Raw genomic sequence first — 20,775 nt, 5'->3', positions numbered from 1 at the left:
TACACTTGCATGTACCAAGATTATTACCAGATGAAAAGAAACACATTTAAGGCCAACCTCTACCATCACTGACTCAATGGACATGAACCTGTGCAAACTCCAGGAGAGAGTGAAGGACAGGGGAGTCTGGCATGCTGCAGTCCATGGGGTAGCAAAGAGTCGGACACAACTTAGTGACCCAACAACAGCTGAGAATGAGGGCTGGAAAATGCTGAGAGAAATAGGAAATTTATTTGAAACTTTATCCCCATGTATGACAAAAACCACTACAATATTGTAAAGTAATTAGCCTCCAACTAATAAAAATAAATGAAAAAAAAAAACTATAAACTGTAAAAAAAAAAAAAAAAAAACTTTATCCCATATTGTTTGGTTTTCATTCATTCTGTTTACTAATGCATGCTAAGTCACTTCAGTCATGTCCGACTCTTTGCAACCCATGAACTGTAGCCCACAAAACTCCTCTGACAATGGTGATTCAAGAGTGGGTATCCACGCACTTCTCCAGGGGATCATCCTGACACTGGTCTCCACCATTGGTAGATGGATTCTTTACCACAAGCACCACCTGGAAAATCTTGATTATTAATATCTTAGTTCAATATTACTTACAAAAAAAAAACATATTAAATTAAAAATTTTGTGTATAATTTTCCCACTATAAGTTTCATCACCATATATTATTAATTCTCACTATATAGGCGTTATGCCTTTCTAGGTACAGTGATAAACAAGGCATTATAGACCTTCCATTATAGTAGGGAGGGAAACTGTTAATAATAGCACAGTTCTATAATTACATTATTTAAAAATAATTAATATATATTCATTGGAGAAAGTGAATCCAGAAACAAATTTTAAAATGACTTCAGCATTCTAGGAAAATGGACTCTGATGTCAAATGTCTCCCTTCATAGTAAATGATGCACTTATTTAATATGAGATAAAAATGTTTCTTCTCCAGATCTTCTTCATAGCATTAGTTAACTCAGAATTTCTTAGACTGTAGATTATTGGGTTCAGCATGGGACTTATGACGGTATAAAACACACTCACAGATTTGTCAATGGGAAAAGTCTTAGCCAGTCTTGCATTTATGAAAATACAGGGAACAAAGAAGCAGACAACCACAGTGATGTGGGAACCACAGGTCTGGAGGACTTTCCGCCTCCCTTCCTGACTCAGGTTCTTCAGAGAGTGCAGGATGACTCCGTAGGAGACGAGTAAGAGCAGAAACCCAAGACTGCAGATCAGTCCTCCATTGACCACAACTAAGATGCCAGTGACATGGGTGTCAGCACAGACGACTTTCAGTAGAGGGAACATGTCACAGGTAAAGTGATCAATGACATTGGGGCCACAGAACGGGAGCCCGTAAACAGTGCTGAGTTGAATTGCTGAGTGTAGAAAACCTCCAACCCAGGACACCACCAGCAACAGAACACATACCCTCTGCCTCATGATCACCAGATAATGCAAGGGCTTACAGATGGCCACGTAGCGGTCATAGGCCTTCACCAGCAGAAGTACGATCTCTGATCCACCAAAAAAGTGCTCTGTAAATAGCTGGGTCATGCAAGATTTAAAGGATACGATTTTTTCCCCAAAGAACAAGTCTGAAATCAATCTAGGTGTAATACAAGAAGAGTAAGTTACATCCATAAATGATAAGCTAGCAAGAAAAAAGTACATCGGTGAGTTCAGGTTCTTACTGACAGTTATAGTCACAACTATGAGCAGGTTTCCCACCACAGTCAAGATATAGAAGAATAAGAATGTAACAAAAAGGACTTTCTGCTCCTTTGGATTCTGTGTGAGGCCCAAGAGGATGAAGTAAGTTACATTGTTCCTTGTTTCCATCTAGTCTGTCTAAATTCTATGTTCACTTGTTAGAAGCAGTGTACCTACAAAACAAGGGGAAAACTTTTAAATGAATTAAATTTTCATCTGCTGTTATATATTCAATTAAAAGAATGTATGTCGAGAGTCTTTTCATGTCCAATGTGTCATTGATAGTGTATCTCCAAGTTGAATAAGGTAGAGTTACTTGCCCTCATGATATAATACAGGAATAGGGATAAGATAATTCCAGATCCGTATAATAAGTTTTAAGGAAATTCACAAACGGTTAGTCATAGTACAGTTATGCATCAATAATAATTAAATCAGAAAAGACTTTCCAGAGAAATTAATGCTTTAGCTGAATTTTTTTTTTTTTTTTGAATTTTTTTTTTTAAGTGAAACAAGAACGGACTGGAAGGGAATTCAGTGAAGTCACAAAACTGTAAAAGTGAGGTTCATGGTAATTTACATAATCAATGTGAGTAGATCGAAGCATGAATAGAAGGTTTCTGTCCTTAATTGTCCCAGATCTCACTGATACTTCTTAGGTCTTTAAGTGGATATTGACCTTTTCCTTACCAGTAAACACTGCAACAGTCTAATTGTGTGCCTCCAAACCCTGTGTTTCCCCTAATTTTCAAATATGTATATGCAGCATCTCTAAATGTGGACAAGCAACTGAATGGCAATTTAGTATTTACAAAACTAAGTTTTTTATTTTCCACAATATGTAGTACTTCCTATACAAAATTTGAAGTGTTGCCTTTTACCTTGCTAAATGATATAATTTTTCATGCTATTGTTCAAACAAAAAAATTCAGTGCTCTTCAGTTATTTTTTACTCTCATAAAAATTAAATAAATCCTATTGACTCTACTTCCAAAATATATCACAAATTGGAATATTCTCATCTATTTTTTTATGCTATGCTTTTTTTTTTTTTTTTAAGTTTCTTCATAGTCCACTGTGATAGCCTCCTCCCAAGTCTCTCCATGTTTATCTGGCCTCCAAAAACTGGTTTTCCTGAAGCAGCCCAAATTGTCCTTCTCAGTCTTATTCTGATGATATCACCACTCAGCTGCTTAAAAGTCTTACAGTATATTCCAATAATGCATAGTTTAATGTATCACATTTAATATTTATAGTAACATATACTACAATCCCTGTTTTATCACTAAAAAATACTAAGGCTCAGAACATCTATTTCATTTTCCCAAAGTCACACATTTTTAAGTGCTATACTTAGAATTGAATCTAAGTTTGATTTATTTCAAAGTTAATTTCTTTCATAATAAAGAATGTCTGTCAATTGTTAACCTGTTTTCCAGTATTTTCCATTAGTCTTACCTTGCAGAGGCTTGTTCACAATCTGATGAGTTTCAACACAATGTAAGTCCTGGAATTCTTTCATCCAGTATGACAGTAGAGAGCAAAAGGGTGCCTTATTATCTGAGGATATAAATTTGTATAGTCATTTGACTGTCCATTTTCTAAATGGATTCTTCTCAATATTCAGAGGGTCATTTTTATATGCTAGATTATTTGAAAGGAATTCCTTGGTGTACACAGAAAAAACAAACCTTAATCACATTAGGGAATTTATCAAAATGGCCAACAAATTCTATATAAACATAGGAAGACAGCAACTAGTCATTTCCCAGGGACCTTTTTCATAAGTAACCTCTTTCCTAATAACATTAAAAAGAAAAATAGCATTGATTGTTTAGCCCATCTCACTCTGTCATGTTGATATGGCCAGACTAGTTCAAACTGAAATTTTGAAAAATATTTCTATGATATTTTTTAAGTCTAAGAAAGGACCGCCTGAAAAATTGGTGCAAGTTACTAAGTGGATAGCATTTTCTTCCTGTTAAGAATGAAGATCATGGAGTATTTCATCCCCTCCAGTTGCAATTATTATTGAATCTTAGAGTTGGGATGTGTCCAAGACTGATTCTTGCTTAATTAATTCAGTGGGATTTTCCACAAAGTTTTTAAAGAACATCTGTATGGAAAAATATTAATAGGCCAAATCACATAGTTCATGTCAGAAAAAAATAGTACTTTAGAATCTCTATAAGACTGCTGCCAATCAAGAATAAAATATCAACCCAGTCATTTTGCTCCAGTGAACTTATTTGTTATATATTTCCCCACCTGAAATAGCAAGATTTTCTTTCCTTTTATTTCATACTCAGCTTAATCACCAAAAAAATTGGTTAGAAATATGAAAATTATATCAAAAGACACAATTAAATATATTAAAATTGTAGATATAAGAGCTAATAGTTTAAACATTTAACAATTTTTTTTTTAAAAGTAGGATGCCTCTGTTAGGCCAGCAGCTGTGCTATAAGTAAGGACACAACAATTAATAAAACCAGGGTTAAATCATGTAAAGAAATTTTTTCTTGCGTTCCTGTATTATTTTCTCAGAATAAAGTCAGACAATAAAGAAGGAGACATTCAGTAATTGTAGTTGTATTAATGGCTTGTAATATAAGAAATAGTTTACTATGACAGAAAATAAGAGGAAGTTCTACTGTGGATAATGTAATCAGAGAAGGCCTTCCTTAAAAAGTGATATTTAAACTCAGATTAAAAAGACAGGAAGTGACTACCATTAGAAGTACTGTTACAGAAAGCAAAGCTAACTGAAAATTTAAAAATAAAATTATCTCACTTCAGAGAATAGGCGCTATACTTAGAAAAAAATCTGAGTAACATGGAAACTTCCATTACCATATGAAAGACAGATAGACAACGGGAATTTGCTGTGTGGCTCAGGAGACTCAAACAGGTCAACCTAGAGAGGTGGGATGGGAGGGAGGTTCAAGAGGGAGGGGGTATGTGTATATTTATGGCTGATGCATGCTGAGGTTTGACAGAATACAACAAAATTCTGTAAAGCAATTATCCTTCAATAAAAAATAAATTAATTTTTTAAAAAAGGACTTGTGAAAGTGTGCCCACTTGTCTTCTTTCAGATTTTAATGTGGAAGTTTCAAAGCTTTAGTGTTGAGGATGATGTTAGCAGTGGATCAGTCACATATGGACTTTATTATGTCCAGGCACATTCCTTCTATTTCAAACTTGCTGAGAGTTTTTTGTGAAATGTTGTTGAATTTTTATATGGTCATGAACAAACCAAGCAGAAATTAAGAAAATAATTCCACTTACAAGAGCACCAAAAAGAAGAAAATAGTTAAGAGAAAACTTAATCAATGAGACAAAAGCATTTTAAACTGAACATCACAAAACTTTATTCAGAGATATTATAGAACACACACATATATGGGAAAACATTTATGAACTAGAATATTTAATAGTGTTAAGATATTAATATTGCTTCAAGTGATGTACAGATTCAGTACACTCCTTATCAAAACTATAAAAATGTTTTTTGCAGAAGTAGAAAAATTCATGATAAAATTCGTATGGAATATTAAGGACTTCAAAATTGCCAAAACAGTTTTGAAAAGGAGGAAAGTTGCGGTCTCACACTTCCTGGTTCTAAAACACACTACAAAGCTACAGTAACCGCAGCACTAGTACTGGGACAAAGATGGACAACAGACTAACGGAGTAAACAGACTCTAGAAATAAACCTTGTATATGTCCCAGGTAATTTTCAACAAGACTGCCAAGAGCATTTTATGAAAAAAAAAAAAAGATATAATATGGCATTAAGTGAAAAAAGACAGTCACAAAAAACAGATACTGTATGATTCCACTTGACTGAGACACTTAAAGAGTCAAATCATGGGCAAAAAGTAGCATGGTGGTTGCCCACAGGTCAGTGAGGGAAAAGGGAGATTTTTGTTTAACGGTTTTAGAATTTCAGCTTGAGAAGTTGGGAAGGTTCTGGATATAGACAGTGGTCACATTTGCCTAACTTAATGCCACTTTAAGATGATTAGAGTTATGAATTTTGTCATGTATACTTGGCCATAATTTTAAAAGTAAATATAAGATCTAAGGTGACCTCATTAATTGATTTATGATATGAATATAGAGTATAGCTTGATAGCCCAAAGTAAAGGCAAATATCATTGGCTTCAGATACATCTGGGGAATTTAAGAGGCAAATATGTCAATCCAATGACAAAACTACTAAATTAAAATCTCTATCTTTAAATTTTTATTTTAATTTGGAGCATGTATGCTTCTGTGCTGTGGTTTCAGTCACATCTGACTCTTTGTAAACGTGTGGACTGCAGCCCGCCAGACTCCTCTGTCCATGGGATGATCCTGACAAGGACACTGGACTGCAGCGCCTTGCCCTCCTCCATGGGATCTTCCCGGCCCAAGCCTGCATCTGCTGTAGCCCCTGAATTACAGGCGGATTTACCACAGAGCCACCGGGAAACCCACATTAGACCGCAGTGATTTACAACGTGCGAGTTTCAGATCTACAGCAAAGTGACTGAGTTATACATATACACGTACCTACCTTTTTTCCACTTCTTTTCCCACTTAGTTTATTACATAATGTTGAGTAGAGTTCCCTGTGCCATACAGTAGGACTTGTTATAATCTATGTTAAATATGTAGTGGCTTAGTCTTTAAGTCATGTCCAACTCTTGCGATACCACGGACAGCAGCCTGCTAGGCTCCTCTGTCCATGGGATTTTCCTGGCAAGAATACTGGAGAGGGATGGCAAGACCCTCCAAGAGGTCTTCCTGACTCAGGGATCCAGCCTGCATCTCCTCTAGCTCTTGCTTTGCAGGTGGATTCTTTACCACAGAGCCAGCAAGAAAGCCCATGATAGAGTATAGTGATTAGCAATGTCTACATTGCTACAATTGTCTACATTGCTAAAAAATGTCTACAGCAAAGTGACTGACTTATACATATACATGTATCTACTCTTTTTCAAATTCTGTTCCCATTTAGTTTATTACAAAATATGGAGCAGAGTTCCCTGTGCTATACAGTAGGCCTTGCTATAATCTATTTTAAATATAGGAGTGTGTATTGGGGGCTTCTCTGGTGGTTCACTGGTCAAGAACCCACCTGTAATGCAGAAGACACCAGAGACCTGGGTTGCATCACTGGGTTGAGAAGATCCCTGGAGGAGGGCATCGCAACCCTCAAGCCTAGGTATAGTTCTGAGAAACAATAAGAATGAGAGACTGCTAGTCTCTTCACAGATCAAAATGTGTTACACATTATGGCAATTATGTGTCAACCTGCACATGAAAAAAGAGATTAGTGAAGCAGAAGAGTGTGTTGAATTGGATCCAAATACACTGGGATTTCAAGAAACAAAAAGGATTTCAAGTTAATGGCAAAAAGATAGCTATGCAACTATTTTTAAAAACCATAAAATATAGAGAAACCACTAAAATTTCAATCTCTCTTTAACTCCTATAGCAAAATAAATTCAAGTTAATCAAAAGTTTTAATATAAGATATAAAAAGGCTTTTTAAAAAAAGCACTGGAAAAGAACTGAAGACTATTTGGCACAAGTGGAATGGGAAAATGTATCTTTCTAAGCAAGATACACAAATGAAAAAAATTGAATACAAAATGTAAAAATAAAAAATTTACATGTAAAAATCATTCTACATAGTTTATAAAGTTAAAAACATGTAACCAGGAAATGGAGAAGGAAATGGCAACCCACTCCAGTATTCTTGCCTGGGAAATCCCATGGACGGAGAAGCCTGGTGGGCTACAATCCATAAGGTAGCAAAAGAGTCAGACACAACTTAGCAACTAAACAACAAGAAATCTAATTTTTAAACCTAATTTGATGTCATATTGTGTGTGCATTTTTCATCATCCCTTTTCAACTAACATTATATCATGCACTTTTTCTCATGTCTTCAAATTTTCTTTGAAAACACAATTTTTAATAGCTGCATGATAATCCATCTTATGAATAGATTGTATTCATTTACTTGTCAAATATTTTTGGTGGTTTAGGTTTTTGCTTTTCACTAAAGTGAGTGGTACCATAGTCCTGTGTTCTTATTCTATTTGTTTAGCAGCTGGTGGCTCAGACGGTGAAGAATCCACCTGCAATGCAGGAGACCTTGGTTCAGTCCCTGGGATGGGAAGATCCCCGGGAGAAGGGCACGGCTACCCACCTCAGTATTCTGGCCTGGAGAGTTCCATGGACAGAGGAGCCTGGCAGGTTCCAGTCCTTGGGGTCACACAAGTAAGACACAGCTGAGACACTTTCACAACCAGAAAGCATAAACTACTCACGCAGTGGTGAAAGCGATCGTTTCTTACTATATAAACATCTCATAAAAATCAGCATGGAAAAGACTAACCATCTAATTAAATAGGTAAAATCTGAATGAATATATATGTAAAAATGTGTTTATATTTATATACATATAAACTCACAGAAAATACAAATCAAATTGAACATGTGGAAAGATTATCGAATTCAGTTATATCAAAAGGGTTGTGGTTAAAGAATAAGAGTAACTTTAATCAGATGTCATATATATTTATCAGGTACTGGTGATTGAGATGTGACAAAAGAATTCTCATAGAGTGGACAGGACTGTAGCTACTTAACCTCAAGTATGGTAATGTGGCAATAACTATCAATATCAACATTTAAATGCATATATTACCTGACCATTCATTCAAATATCATAGGAACAATGCTATCCCTATAAAATTATATTTGCATATACATAAAACATATATTAGTTAGAATATTATTTGCCTTATGAAAAGTTTAGCTATCACATTAATAGAAATGTACATATTAATTTCACTATAAATTTATAAGGAGAACTGTGCACTATAAGAGAAATTATACATATATATGACTGGGCTTCCCAGGTGGCACAGTGGGAATCTGGCTGCCAGTGCAGGAGATGCAGAAGACACGAGCTTGATCCTGGGTCAGGAAGATCCCCTGGAGTATGAAATGGCAACCCACTCCAGTATTCTTGCCTGGGAAATTCCTCGGACAGAGGGGACTGGCAGGCTATAGTATATGGGATCTCAAAGAATCAGAAACTACAAGCGACTGATCATGCATGTACAAAATATATGGACTTGTATGGAAACATCTTCAAGATGTTGCATAGTAAAAGCAAGTGTTACATATATAGAAAGAAGCAAATATATGTATGTTAATTACACTTGCATTTGCAAAGATTATTACCAGATGAAAAGAAACAAATTTAGGGCCAACAACTAGGGCTGGAAAATGCTGAGAAAAAAATAGGAAATTCATGTGCCCTGCATACCATATGGTTTGGTTTCCATTTACACTGTTTATTGATATCTGTTTTACTTCAAATCTTCTTGTAAATAGGAGAGTATTAAGTTAAAGATTTTGTGCATAATGCCACAGAAGTATAATAAAAAAAGATGATATATATAAATAAATATTTTAAATTTTATAAATAAAAAAGTTCATTTAAATGATGAGTCTAAATAAAAATCCTGTCCTGAAAAAGAGTTGTTGTTATTCAACCTCTAAGTCCAACTCTGTGCTTCTCCATGAACTGCAATATCGTTTTTGCTCTTTTTTTCATGAAGCAGAGTGAAAAATATGAATCCATAAATTGGTTGGGCTTTCCAGGCGGCTCTAGTGGTAAAGAACTCAGCAGCCAATGCAGGAGACATAAGAAATGCCAGTTCATTCCCTGGGTCAGGAAGATCCCCTGGAGGAGGGCATGGCAACCCACTCTAGTATTCTTGCCTGGAGAATCCCATGGACAGAGGAGCCTGGTGAGCTACAGTCCCTAGGGTCACATAGACTCGGACAAGACTGAAGCGACTGAGCATACATAAATTAGTTAAAAATCAGTGCAATAATTTTCTCATGAATTTATTATACATTTTTTTTTTTTTTTGCTATATAGGTTTTATGCCATTCTGGGTACAGTTATAAACAAGTAATTATAGACCTTACATTCTAGTAAGCAGAAAAACTGTTATTAATAGCACAGATGTATAATTGCAATCTTTAATTATAATTATCATAAATTTGTTCAAGAAAAAGAAATCAGAATCAAATTTTAAAATGGCTTCCCTGGTAGCTAATATTGTAAAGAATCTTCCTGCAATGGGGGAGACCTGGATTCGATCGCTGGGTTGAGAAGATCACATGGAGGAGAGCGTGGCAATTCACTCCAGTATCCTTGTCTGGAGAATCCCCATGGACAGAGGAGCCTGGCAGGCTACAGTCCATGCAGTTGCAAACAGCTGACATGACTGAGTGACTGAGCACAAAATGCTTCTGCATTCAAAGGAAATGTCCCCTGATTTCAAATGACTACCTTCATAGTAATCAGTGCACTTACTTAAAATGAGATATGATGTTCCTTCTCCAGACCTTCTTCATAGCACTAGTTAACTCAGAGTTTCTTAGACTGTAGATTAGTGGGTTCAGCATGGGACTTATGACGGTATAAAACACACTCACAGATTTGTCAATGGGGAATGTCTTAGCAGGTCTTGCATACATGAAAATGCAGGGAAGAAAGCAGCAGACAGCCACAGTGATGTGGGAACCACAGGTCTGGAGGGCTTTCCGCCTCCCTTCCTGACTCAGGTTCTTCAGAGAGTGCAGGATGACTCCGTAGGAGACGAGTAAGAGCAGAAACACAACAGTGCAGATCAGTCCCCCATTGGGCAACACTAAGATGCCGATGATATAGGTGTCAGTACAGACGAGTTTCAATAAAGGGAACATGTCACAGATAAAGTGATCAATGACATTGGGGCCACAGAACGGGAGCCCGTAAATAGTGCCAAGTTGAATAATTGAGTGCAGAAAACCTCCAACCCAGGACACCACCAGCAACAGAACACATACCCTCTGCCTCATGATCACCAAATAATGCAAGGGCTTACAAATGGCCACATAGCGGTCATAGGCCATCACCAGCAGAAGCACAATCTCTGATCCACCAAAAAAGTGCTCTGTAAACAGCTGAGTCATGCAAGATTCAAATGATATGATTTTTTCCCCTAAGAACAAGTCTGAAATCATTCTAGGGGTAATAGAAGAAGAAGAAGTGACATCCATAAATGATAAGCTAGCAAGAAAAAAGAACATCGGTGAGTTCAGGGTCTTACTGACAGTTATAGTCACAATAATGACCAGGTTGCCTATCAGGGTCAAAATGTAGAAGAACAAGAACATAACAGAAAGGACTTTCTGTTCCTTTGGATTCTGAGTGAGGCCCAGGAGGACAAAGAAAGTCACATTGTTCCTGGGTTCCATCCAGTCTGGACAGAAGCTGAGTTCAGGTATTAGAAGCAGTTGGTCTAAAAGACAAGGGGAAAAACACTTAAATTGGGGAAAAAAAAAAAAAAACACTTAAAGGAGAAAACACTTAAATGCACAATTGTTTATTTACACATTCACTTGAAGAATGTGTCTAGAATATCTATTTGTGTCTAATATGTCACAGACATTTTGATTACAAGTTGAGTAAGGCGTAGTTTCTTTCCCTCAGTGATATGGTACATAACAAGGGATCGGGCAATTCCAGACCCAAGTTATAGATACCACTAATATTTGGCTTCCCTGGTGCTCAGATGGTAATCTGCCTGCAGTGCAGGAGACCTAGGTTTGATCCCAAGATTGTTAACATCCACTGGAGGAGGAAATGGCAACCCACTCCATTATCTTGCCTGGAAAATTCCATGGAGAGAGGAGCCTGGCAAATTACAGTCCAAGCAGTCACGAACTCAGATATGACTGAGCAATGTTATTTTTTTTTTTAATGAATATCACACAGTGCTTAGGATCACAGGCCCCTCAGATGGTAAAAGTGTCTGCCTACAATGAGGGAGACCCGGGTTTGATCCCTGGGTCGGGAAGATCCTCTGAAGAGGAAATAGCAACCCACCCCAGTACTCTTGCCTGGAAAACCCCATGGACAGAGGAGCCTGGTAGGCTACAGTCCATGGGGTTGCAAAGAGTCAGACACGACTGAATGACTTGACTTTCACTTTCCTTCACTTTAGGAGTATGTCAAACTGTAATAAAAGAAGGCTTCCTGGAGGAAGAAATGCTTTGGTTGAGTTTTTCAAAAATTGAAAAATAGATGGGAGGGAATTCCATGAAAAAGTGCACCATTTATAGAGTCAGAAAGTATAATAAATGAGACCCACTTGAGGTAATTTACAGTGTAGATAGATCAAACTGTGAACAGAAGATCCTTGTCCTGAACTGTCTCAAACCTCACTGACACTTCTTAGGTCTTGAGTTGGATATTTCCCTTTTCCTGACCAGCAAATGCTACCACGGTCTAATTTTGGGTTAGCCCCTGTTTCTCCCCTAATTTTCAAACATGTGTGTGCAATAAGGCTGCATTTTGTCAACCTGGTTATTTAACTTATATGCAGAGTGCATCATGAGAAAGGCTGGGCTGGATGAAGCACAAGCTGGAATCAAGATTGCTGGGAGAAATACCAATAACCTCAGATATGCATATGACACCACCCTTATGGCAGAAAGTGAAGAGGAACTAAAGAGCCTCTTGATGAAAGTGAAAGAGGAGAGTGGAAAAGTTGGCTTAAAGCTCAACATTCAGAAAACTAAGATCCTGGCATCTGGCCCCATCACTTCATGGCAAATAGATGGGGAAACAGTGGAAACAGTGGCTGACTTTATTTTTTTGGACTCCAAAATCACTGCAGATGGAGACTGCAGCCATGAAATTAAAAGGCATTTGCTCCTTGGAAGAAAAGTTGTGACCAACCTAGACAGCATATTAAAAAGCAGAGACATAAATTTGCCAACAAACCGATCCATCTAGTCAAATGTATGGTTTTTCCAGTGGTCATGTACGGATGTGAGAGTTGGACTATAGAGAAAGCTGAGCACTGAAGAATAGATGCTTTTGAACTGTAGTGTTGGAGAAAACTCTTGAGAGTCCATTGGACTGCAAGGAGACCCAACCAGTCCATCCTAAAGGATATCAGTCCTGAATATTCACTGGAAGGACTGATGCTGAAGCTGAAACTCCAATACTTTGGCCACCTGATGTGAAGAAATGACTCATTAGAAAAGACCCTGATGCTGGGAAAGATTGAAGGCAGGAGAAGAAGGGGACAATAGAGGATGAGATGGTTGGATAGTATCACCAACTCAATGGACATCAGTTTGAATAAACTCCAGGAGTTGGTGATGGACAGGGAGGCCTGGCATATTGCAGTCCATGGGATTGCAGTGTGGGACACGACTGAGCAACTGAGCTGATATGCAACATCTCTAATTTTGGCATAGTTTACTGGCAATGTAGTATTTATAAAGCTAACTTTTAAAAGTTCTGCTATAAATATAAGCATTCTCTATACAAAATTTCAACAGGTGCTCCTTATTGATCTATTAAATCCTATTATTTTCCATGTTATTGTTCAGACAAAAACTTCAATGCTCTTCACTCTTTGATACTCTCATAAAAATTTAATAATTCCTATTTATTGTATTTTCAAAATATATCACAAGTTTGATCATATCCTACTTCTTAATTTCTTCCTGGTCTACTGCAGTAGCCTCCTGCCAAATCTCTCCGTGTTTATTTTGGCCTCCAAAAACTGATTCTCCTGAAGCAGCCCAAATTGTCCTTTTAAATTTTATTCTGATGATATCATCCTGTTGCTGAAAAGTATTGACAGTATATTCCCATCACAGACTCATAGTTTAATGTATCACACTTAATGTTTAGAGTAACAAGAACTGGAATTCCCATTTTATAATGGAAGAAACTAATGCTCAGAATATCTCATTCATTTCCCTCAAATCACATATTTTTAAGATTTGAATCTAAGTTTGATTGATTTCAAAGTAATATAATCTTTTACAATAAAGAACATTCCACACTTGTGAATCTGGTTCCCATGATTTACCATTAGTCTTACCTTTAGAGGCTTCTTCAGAATCTGAACAATGTCTTTAAGTTACTCGTAAACACTAAGAATTATTTTTCATCCAGTTTGACAACAGAGGGCAAAAGGCTGCCTTATTATTTGAGGATAAATTTGATTTCATTTGGCTGTCTGTCCATTTTCTTCATGGAGTCTCATGATTATTCAAGTCATTTTTATGTGCAGTGTAGATTATTTGAAAGGAATTCCAGGGTGCATACAGAAAAACAAAAGTTTATCAAATTAGAAATTTATCAAAATGACCAAGAAATCCTATATATACATAGAAGATATCAAGTAGCCATTTCCCAGGAAAATTTTTCACAAGGAACTTCTTTCTACTAGCTTGAAAAAGAAAAATAGCATTTGGCTGTTTAGCCCTTCTCATTCTGTCATGCTATCTGGCCAGATTAATTGACCTAAGATTTTGAAAGATGTTAGTGTGATTTTTTTTTTTTTTTAATTATACTTTAAGTCTAAGAAAAGACCTCAGGAAAACTCGATGCCACTTACTAAGTGGATAGCATCTTCTTACCTTTAGGGGTGAAGATCATGGGATATTTCATCCCTTCCAGCTGCAATTCTCATTGAGTCTCAGAACTGGAAGATGTCCAAGATTGGTTCCTATTTAATTAATTCACTGGGACTTTCCCCAGAGTTTTTAAAGATCATCTATATGCAAAGATTTTAATAGGACAAGTCACATAATTCATGTCAGAAATGTCCAACATTGGAAAAACTCTTCATAAGAATGAGAATTTCATGAGAAAAAAAGAATCATCATGAGACTAAAGACAATCAATTAAAGACAATTAATTAAAGACAATTAACATATAAACCCAGTCATTTTTGTCCAGTGAACAGATATGTTATGTATTTCCCCACCTGCCATAGCATGATTTTCTATCCTTTTATTTAAGATGTAATTTAATCACCTTAAATTTTGGTTAGATATATGAAAGTTACATCAGAAAATACAGTTAAATGCCTTAAAATAAAATATGTAGTAGTTAATTTTAAATTCACCATCATGATTATCTGGTTTGTTAAGATCTTTTTTGTATAGATCTTATGTGCATTCTTGCCACATTTTCTTAATATCTTCTGCTTCTGTTAGGTCTGTAATATTTCTGTCCTTTATTGTGTCCATCTTTTGAAAAAATATTCCTTTGGTATTTCTAATTTTTTTGAAGAGATCTCTAGTCATTCTGATGCTATTATTTGCCTTTATTTCTTTGCATTGATCACTTAAGAAGGCTTTCTTATCTCTCCTTGCTATTCTTTGGAACTAGCTATTTTCTTTGGAATTAAGAACAGATGGCAAGAATACACAGAAGAACTATACAAAAAAGATTTTCATGACCCAGATAACCATATTGGTGTGATCACTCAGCTATAGCCAGACACCCTGGAGTACAAAGTCAAGTGGACCTTACGAATCATCACTACAAACAAAGCTAGTGGAGGTGATGGAATGCCAGTTGAGCTATTTTAAGACCAAAAAGATGACACTGTTAAAGTGCTGCACTCGATATGCCAGCAAATTTGGAATACTCAGCAGTGGTCACAGGACTGGAAAAGCTGTTTTCATTCCAATCCCAAAGAAATGCAATGCCAAAGAATGTCCAAACTACCACACACTTGGACTCATCTCACACGCTAACAAAGTAATGCTCAAAATTCTCCAAGCCAGGCTTCAATAGTACATGAACAGAGAACATCCAGATGTTCAAGCAGGATTTAGAAAAGGCAGAGGAACCAGAGATCAAATTGCCTACATCTGTTGTATCATCAAAAAAGCAAGAGAGTTCCAGAAAAGCATATACTTCTGCTTTATTGACTATGCCAAAGATTTTGACTGTGTGGATCACAAAAACTGTGGAAAATCCTTCAAGAGATGGGAATACCAGACCACCTTACTTGCCTCCTGAGAAATCTATATGCAGGTCAAGAAGCAACAGTTAGAACTGGACATGGAACAACAGACTAGTTCAAATTTGGGAGAGGAGTACATCAAGGCGGTATATTGTAATGCTGCTTATTTTACTTCTATGCAGAGTACATCATGCAAAATGCCGGGCTGGATGAAGCACAAGATGGAATCAAGATGGCCAGGAGAAATATATAAAACCTCAGACATGCAGATTACTCCATCTTTATGGAAGAAAGCAAAGAGAAACTGAAGAGCCTCTTGACGAAAGTGAAAGGGCAAAGTGAAAAAGCTGGCTTAAAACTCAACATTCAAAAAACTAAGATCTTGAGATCCAGCCCCATCAATTCATGGCAAATAGGTGGGGGAACAATGGAATCAGTGAGAGATTTTGTTTTCTTGGTCTCCCAAATCACTGCAGATGGTGACTGCAGCCATGAAATTAAAAGACACTTGCTTCTTGGAAGAAAAGCCAACTTAGACAGCAATGACCTAGAAATGAGCAATCTAGACAGCATATTAAAAAGCAGAGACATTACTTTGCCGACAAAGGTCCATCTAGTCAAAGGTATGGTTTTTCCAGTAGTCATGTATGGTTGTGAGAATTGGACTATAAAGAAAACTGAGCACCAAAGAATTTATGTTATTGAACTGTGGTGTTGGAGAAGACTCTTGAGAGTCCCTTGGACTGCAAAGAGACCAACCAGTCCATTATAAAGGAAATCAGTCCTGAATATTCATTGGAAGGACTGATGCTGAAGCTGAAACTCCAATACTTTAGCGACCTGCTGTGAAGAACTGACTCATTGGAAAAGATGCTGATGCTGGGAAAGACTAAAGAAGGGAGGAGAAAGGGATGAAAGAGGATGAGATGTTTGAAGCATCACCAACTCAATGGACATGAGTTTGAGTAAGCTCCCGGAGTTGGTGATGGACAGGAAGGCCTGGAGTACTGCATTCCATGGGGTTGCAAAGAGTTGGACATGCCTGAGCAACTGAACTGAACTCTGCATAATGAAGTAAGACAGTGAAAGAGCCAGCTTCAAACTAAATATTAAAAACCTAAAATCATGTCATCTGGCTCCATTCCTGCATGGCATGTAGATGGGTAGAAGGTGGAAGCAGTGACAGATTTCCTCTTCTTGGGCTCCAAAATCATTGTGGATGGTGACTGCTGCCATGAAATCAAACGATGATTGCTTCTTGTCAGGAAAGCGATGACAAACCTAGCTAGTGTGTTGAAGAGCAGAGACATTACTCTGCTGACAAAGGTCTGGATAGTCAAGGCTATGGTCTTTCCAGTGGTCATGTACCATCATGAGAGCTGGACCACTGGACCATAAAGAAGGCAGAATACCAAAGAACTGATGCCTTCAAACTGTGGTGCTGGAGAAGACTCCTGAAAGTCCCCTGAACAGCAAGAAGATCAAATGAGTCTATCTTAAGGAAGATCAACCCTGAATATTCACTAGAAGGACTAATGCTGAAGCTGAAGCTCCAGGAGTTCTGTCATCTGACACAAACAGACGACTCATGGGAAAAGTCCCTGATGCTGGAAAGACAGAGGGCAGAAGTAGAAGGGGCTGTCAGAGGATGAGATGGCTGGATGGCATCACAGATGCAATGAACATGAACTTGGGCAAACTCCAAGAGAATGTGAGGGACAGGGGAGGCTTGTCGTGCTGCATTCCATGGAGTCACAAAGAGTCGGACATGACTTGGCGACTGAAAACCACAACAACAGTCTGCAAAGAAGTTAAATTGCAGGGTGACAATATACAGCCTTGGCATACTCCTTTCGCAATTTGGAACAGTCCACTGTTCCATGCTGAATTCTAACTGCTGCTTCTTGACCTGCATACAGCTTTCTCAGAAGCTGTGTAAGATGCTCTGGTATTCCCATCTCTTTAAGAATTTTCCACAGCTTGTTGTGATCTACGCAGTGAAAGGCTCAAGCATAGTCAATGAAGCAGATGTTTTTCTGAATTTCTTGCCTTTCCTGTGATCCAATGGATGTTGGCAATTTGATCACTAGTTCCTCAGGCTTTTCTAAATCCACACTGTATTTCTGAAATTTCTTGGTCCCCATACTGTTGAAACCTAGTGAAGGATTTTGAGCCTTACCTTGCTAACATGTGAAATGAGCACAATTTTACAATAGTTTGAACATTCTTTGGGATTGCCCTTCTTTGGAAACGGAACAAAAACTGACGTTATCCAGTCCTGTGGCCATTGCTAAGTTTTCCAAATTTGTTGGCTTGTTGAATACAGCAATTTAAACACCATCATCTTTTAAGATTTGAAGTAGCTCAGCTGAAATTTTTTCACCTCCCTCAGCTTTGTTCATAGTAATGCTTCCTAAGGACCACTTGAGTTCATGCTCCAGGATATCTGCTTCAGGTGAGTGACCAGACCATCATGGTTAACTGGGTCATGAAAACCTTTTCTTGTACAGTTCTTCTGCATATTTTTGCCATCTCTTCTTAATATCTTCTGCTTCTGTTAGGTCCATACCATTTCTGTTCTTTATTGTGCCTGTCCTTGCATGCAATGTTCCTTTGGTATCTCCAATTTTTTAGGAGAAATATCTAGTCTTTCCTACTCTACTGTTTTCATCTATTTATTTGCATTGTTCACTTAAGAAGGCTTTCTTATTTCTCCTTGCTATTCTTTGAAACTCTGTATTCAGTTGGGTTGGAGAAGGAAATGGCAACCCACTCCAGTACTCTTGCCTGGGAAATCCCATGGATGGAACAGCCTGGTAGGCTACAGTCCCTGGGTGTTATGGTCTTCTTGACAGATCGGACCTGGGGACTGGAGACAACGAAAAGAAAGCGACGAAAAGAAGGACGTGGGGGACGCAAGTCTCTGGTGAACAAGGGTGCTTTACTCATGGCAGTGTGTGCTTATATATTGTTACACAAGGAAACTTCAGGCAAAAAAATAGAGTTGAGCAAAACCACCGAAACCAGATGCATAGCTACAATAACTAAGGGAATGACCATCATAGGGCCATGACAACAGTAACCAGGGGAATAACAATCACAAGGCCAGTAGACAGTCGATATCTTGAGAAATAGGAACACGACTAAGCATTTTTGCAGAAAAGTAAAAGGCTACTGAAAAGAATCCACGTATGCATGCCGTCTCGTGACCTCAGTCCTGAGAACTGCATGCAGTTCTGCTCGTCCCTGTTTTCCAGGAACTGATAAGGAACAGAGAGCCCTTGAGAAACAGAAAACAACATATAGGATTCCTTAAAATTAAACATTCCCTGACACCTGGGGTGGTGAAGAGTCGGACACGACTGAGCGACTTCACTTTCACTTTTTTTTTTTTTAAATTTTTTTATTAGTTGGAGGCTAATTACTTCACAACATTTCAGTGGGTTTTGTCATACATTGATATGAATCAGCCATAGATTTACACTTATTCCCCATCCCGATCCCCCCTCCCATCTCCCTCTCCACCCGATTCCTCTGGGTCTTCCCAGTGCACCAGGCCGGAGCACTTGTCTCATGCATCCCACCTGGGCTGGTGATCTGTTTCACCATAGATAGTATACATGCTGTTCTTTTGAAACATCCCACCCTCACCTTCTCCCACAGAGTTCAAAAGTCTGTTCTGTATTTCTGTGTCTCTTTTTCCGTTTTGCATATAGGGTTATCGTTACCATCTTTCTAAATTCCATATATATGTGTTAGTATGTTGTAATGTTCTTTATCTTTCTGGCTTACAGCACCTTTTCATGTGTTTGTTAGCCATCTGTATGTCTTCTTTGGAGAAATGTCTGTTTAGTTCTTTGGCCCACTTTTTGATTGGGTCATTTATTTTTCTGGAATTGAGCTGCAGGAGTTGCTTGTATATTTTTGAGATTAATCCTTTGTCTGTTTCTTCATTTGCTATTATTTTCTCCCAATCTGACGGCTGTCTTTTCACCTTACTTATAGTTTCTTTTGTAGTGCAAAAGCTTTTAAGTTTCATTAGATCCCATTTGTTTAGTTTTGCTTTTATTTCCAATATTCTGGGAGGTGGGTCATAGAGGATCTTGCTATGATTTATGTCGGAGAGTGTTTTGCCTATGTTCTCCTCTAGGAGTTTTATAGTTTCTGGTCTTACATTTAGATCTTTAATCCATTTTGAGTTTATTTTTGTGTATGGTGTTAGAAAGTGTTCTAGTTTCATTCTTTTGCAAGTGGTTGACCAGTTTTTCCAGCACCACTTGTTAAAGAGGTTGTCTTTTTTCCATTGTATATCCTTGCCTCCTTTGTCAAAGATAAGGTGTCCATAGGTTCGTGGATTTATCTCTGGGCTTTCTATTCTGTTCCATTGGTCTATATTTCTGTCTTTGTGCCAGTACCACACTGTCTTGATGACTGTGGCTTTGTAGTAGAGTCTGAAGTCAGGCAGGTTGATTCCTCCTGTTCCATTCTTCTTTTTCAAGATTACTTTGGCTATTCGAGGTTTTTTGTATTTCCATACAAATTGTGAAATTCTTTGGTCTAGTTCTGTGAAAAATACCGTTGGTAGCTTGATAGGGATTGCATTGAATCTATAGATTGCTTTGGGTAAAATAGCCATTTTGACAATATTGATTCTTCCAATCCATGAACACGGTATGTTTCTCCATCTGTTTGTGTCCTCTTTGATTTCTTTCATCAGTGTTTTATAGTTTTCTATGTATAGGTCTTTTGTTTCTTTAGGTAGATATACTCCTAAGTATTTTATTCTTTTTGTTGCAATGGTGAATGGTATTGTTTCCTTAATTTCTCTTTCTGTTTTTTCATTGTTAGTATATAGGAATGCAAGGGATTTCTGTGTGTTAATTTTATATCCTGCAACTTTACTATATTCATTGATTAGTTCTAGTAATTTTCTGGTAGAGTCTTTAGGGTTTTCTATATAGAGGATCATGTCATCTGCAAACAGTGAGAGTTTCACTTCTTTTTTTCCTATCTGGATTCCTTTTACTTCTTTTTCTGCTCTGATTGCTGTGGCCAAAACTTCCAACACTATGTTGAACAGTAGTGGTGAGAGTGGGCACCGGTGAAAAATTCACTTTCACTTTTCACTTTCACGCACTGGAGAAGGAAATGGCAACCCACCTCAGCGTTCTTGCCTGGAGAATCCCAGAGA

The 20,775-nt window shown here is 37.5% G+C and overlaps 2 protein-coding genes across 2 annotated transcripts; both read right to left on the bottom strand.

The window, feature by feature from the left end:
- Positions 1–933: 933 nt before the first annotated feature.
- Positions 934–1,860, bottom strand: LOC122708824 (olfactory receptor 4A47-like). The gene has a single exon (XM_043925488.1). It carries the CDS (start codon positions 1,858–1,860, stop codon positions 934–936), a length of 927 nt encoding a protein of 308 aa, XP_043781423.1.
- An 8,265-nt stretch (positions 1,861–10,125) lies between these two features.
- LOC122708633 (olfactory receptor 4A47-like) lies at positions 10,126–11,055 on the bottom strand. The gene has a single exon (XM_043924970.1). It carries the CDS (start codon positions 11,053–11,055, stop codon positions 10,126–10,128), a length of 930 nt encoding a protein of 309 aa, XP_043780905.1.
- Between the last annotated feature and the right edge of the window lie 9,720 nt (positions 11,056–20,775).

Source organism: Cervus elaphus, chromosome 1 (assembly GCF_910594005.1).
Source record: "Cervus elaphus chromosome 1, mCerEla1.1, whole genome shotgun sequence".
Classification (NCBI taxonomy): domain Eukaryota; kingdom Metazoa; phylum Chordata; class Mammalia; order Artiodactyla; family Cervidae; genus Cervus; species Cervus elaphus.
This window is presented reverse-complemented; position numbering and strand designations above follow the sequence as displayed.

Coding starts and splice junctions, on each gene's coding strand:
- LOC122708824 (XM_043925488.1), bottom strand. CDS start 1,860: ATGGAAACAAGGAACAATGTAACTTACTTCATCCTCTTGGGCCTCACA.
- LOC122708633 (XM_043924970.1), bottom strand. CDS start 11,055: ATGGAACCCAGGAACAATGTGACTTTCTTTGTCCTCCTGGGCCTCACT.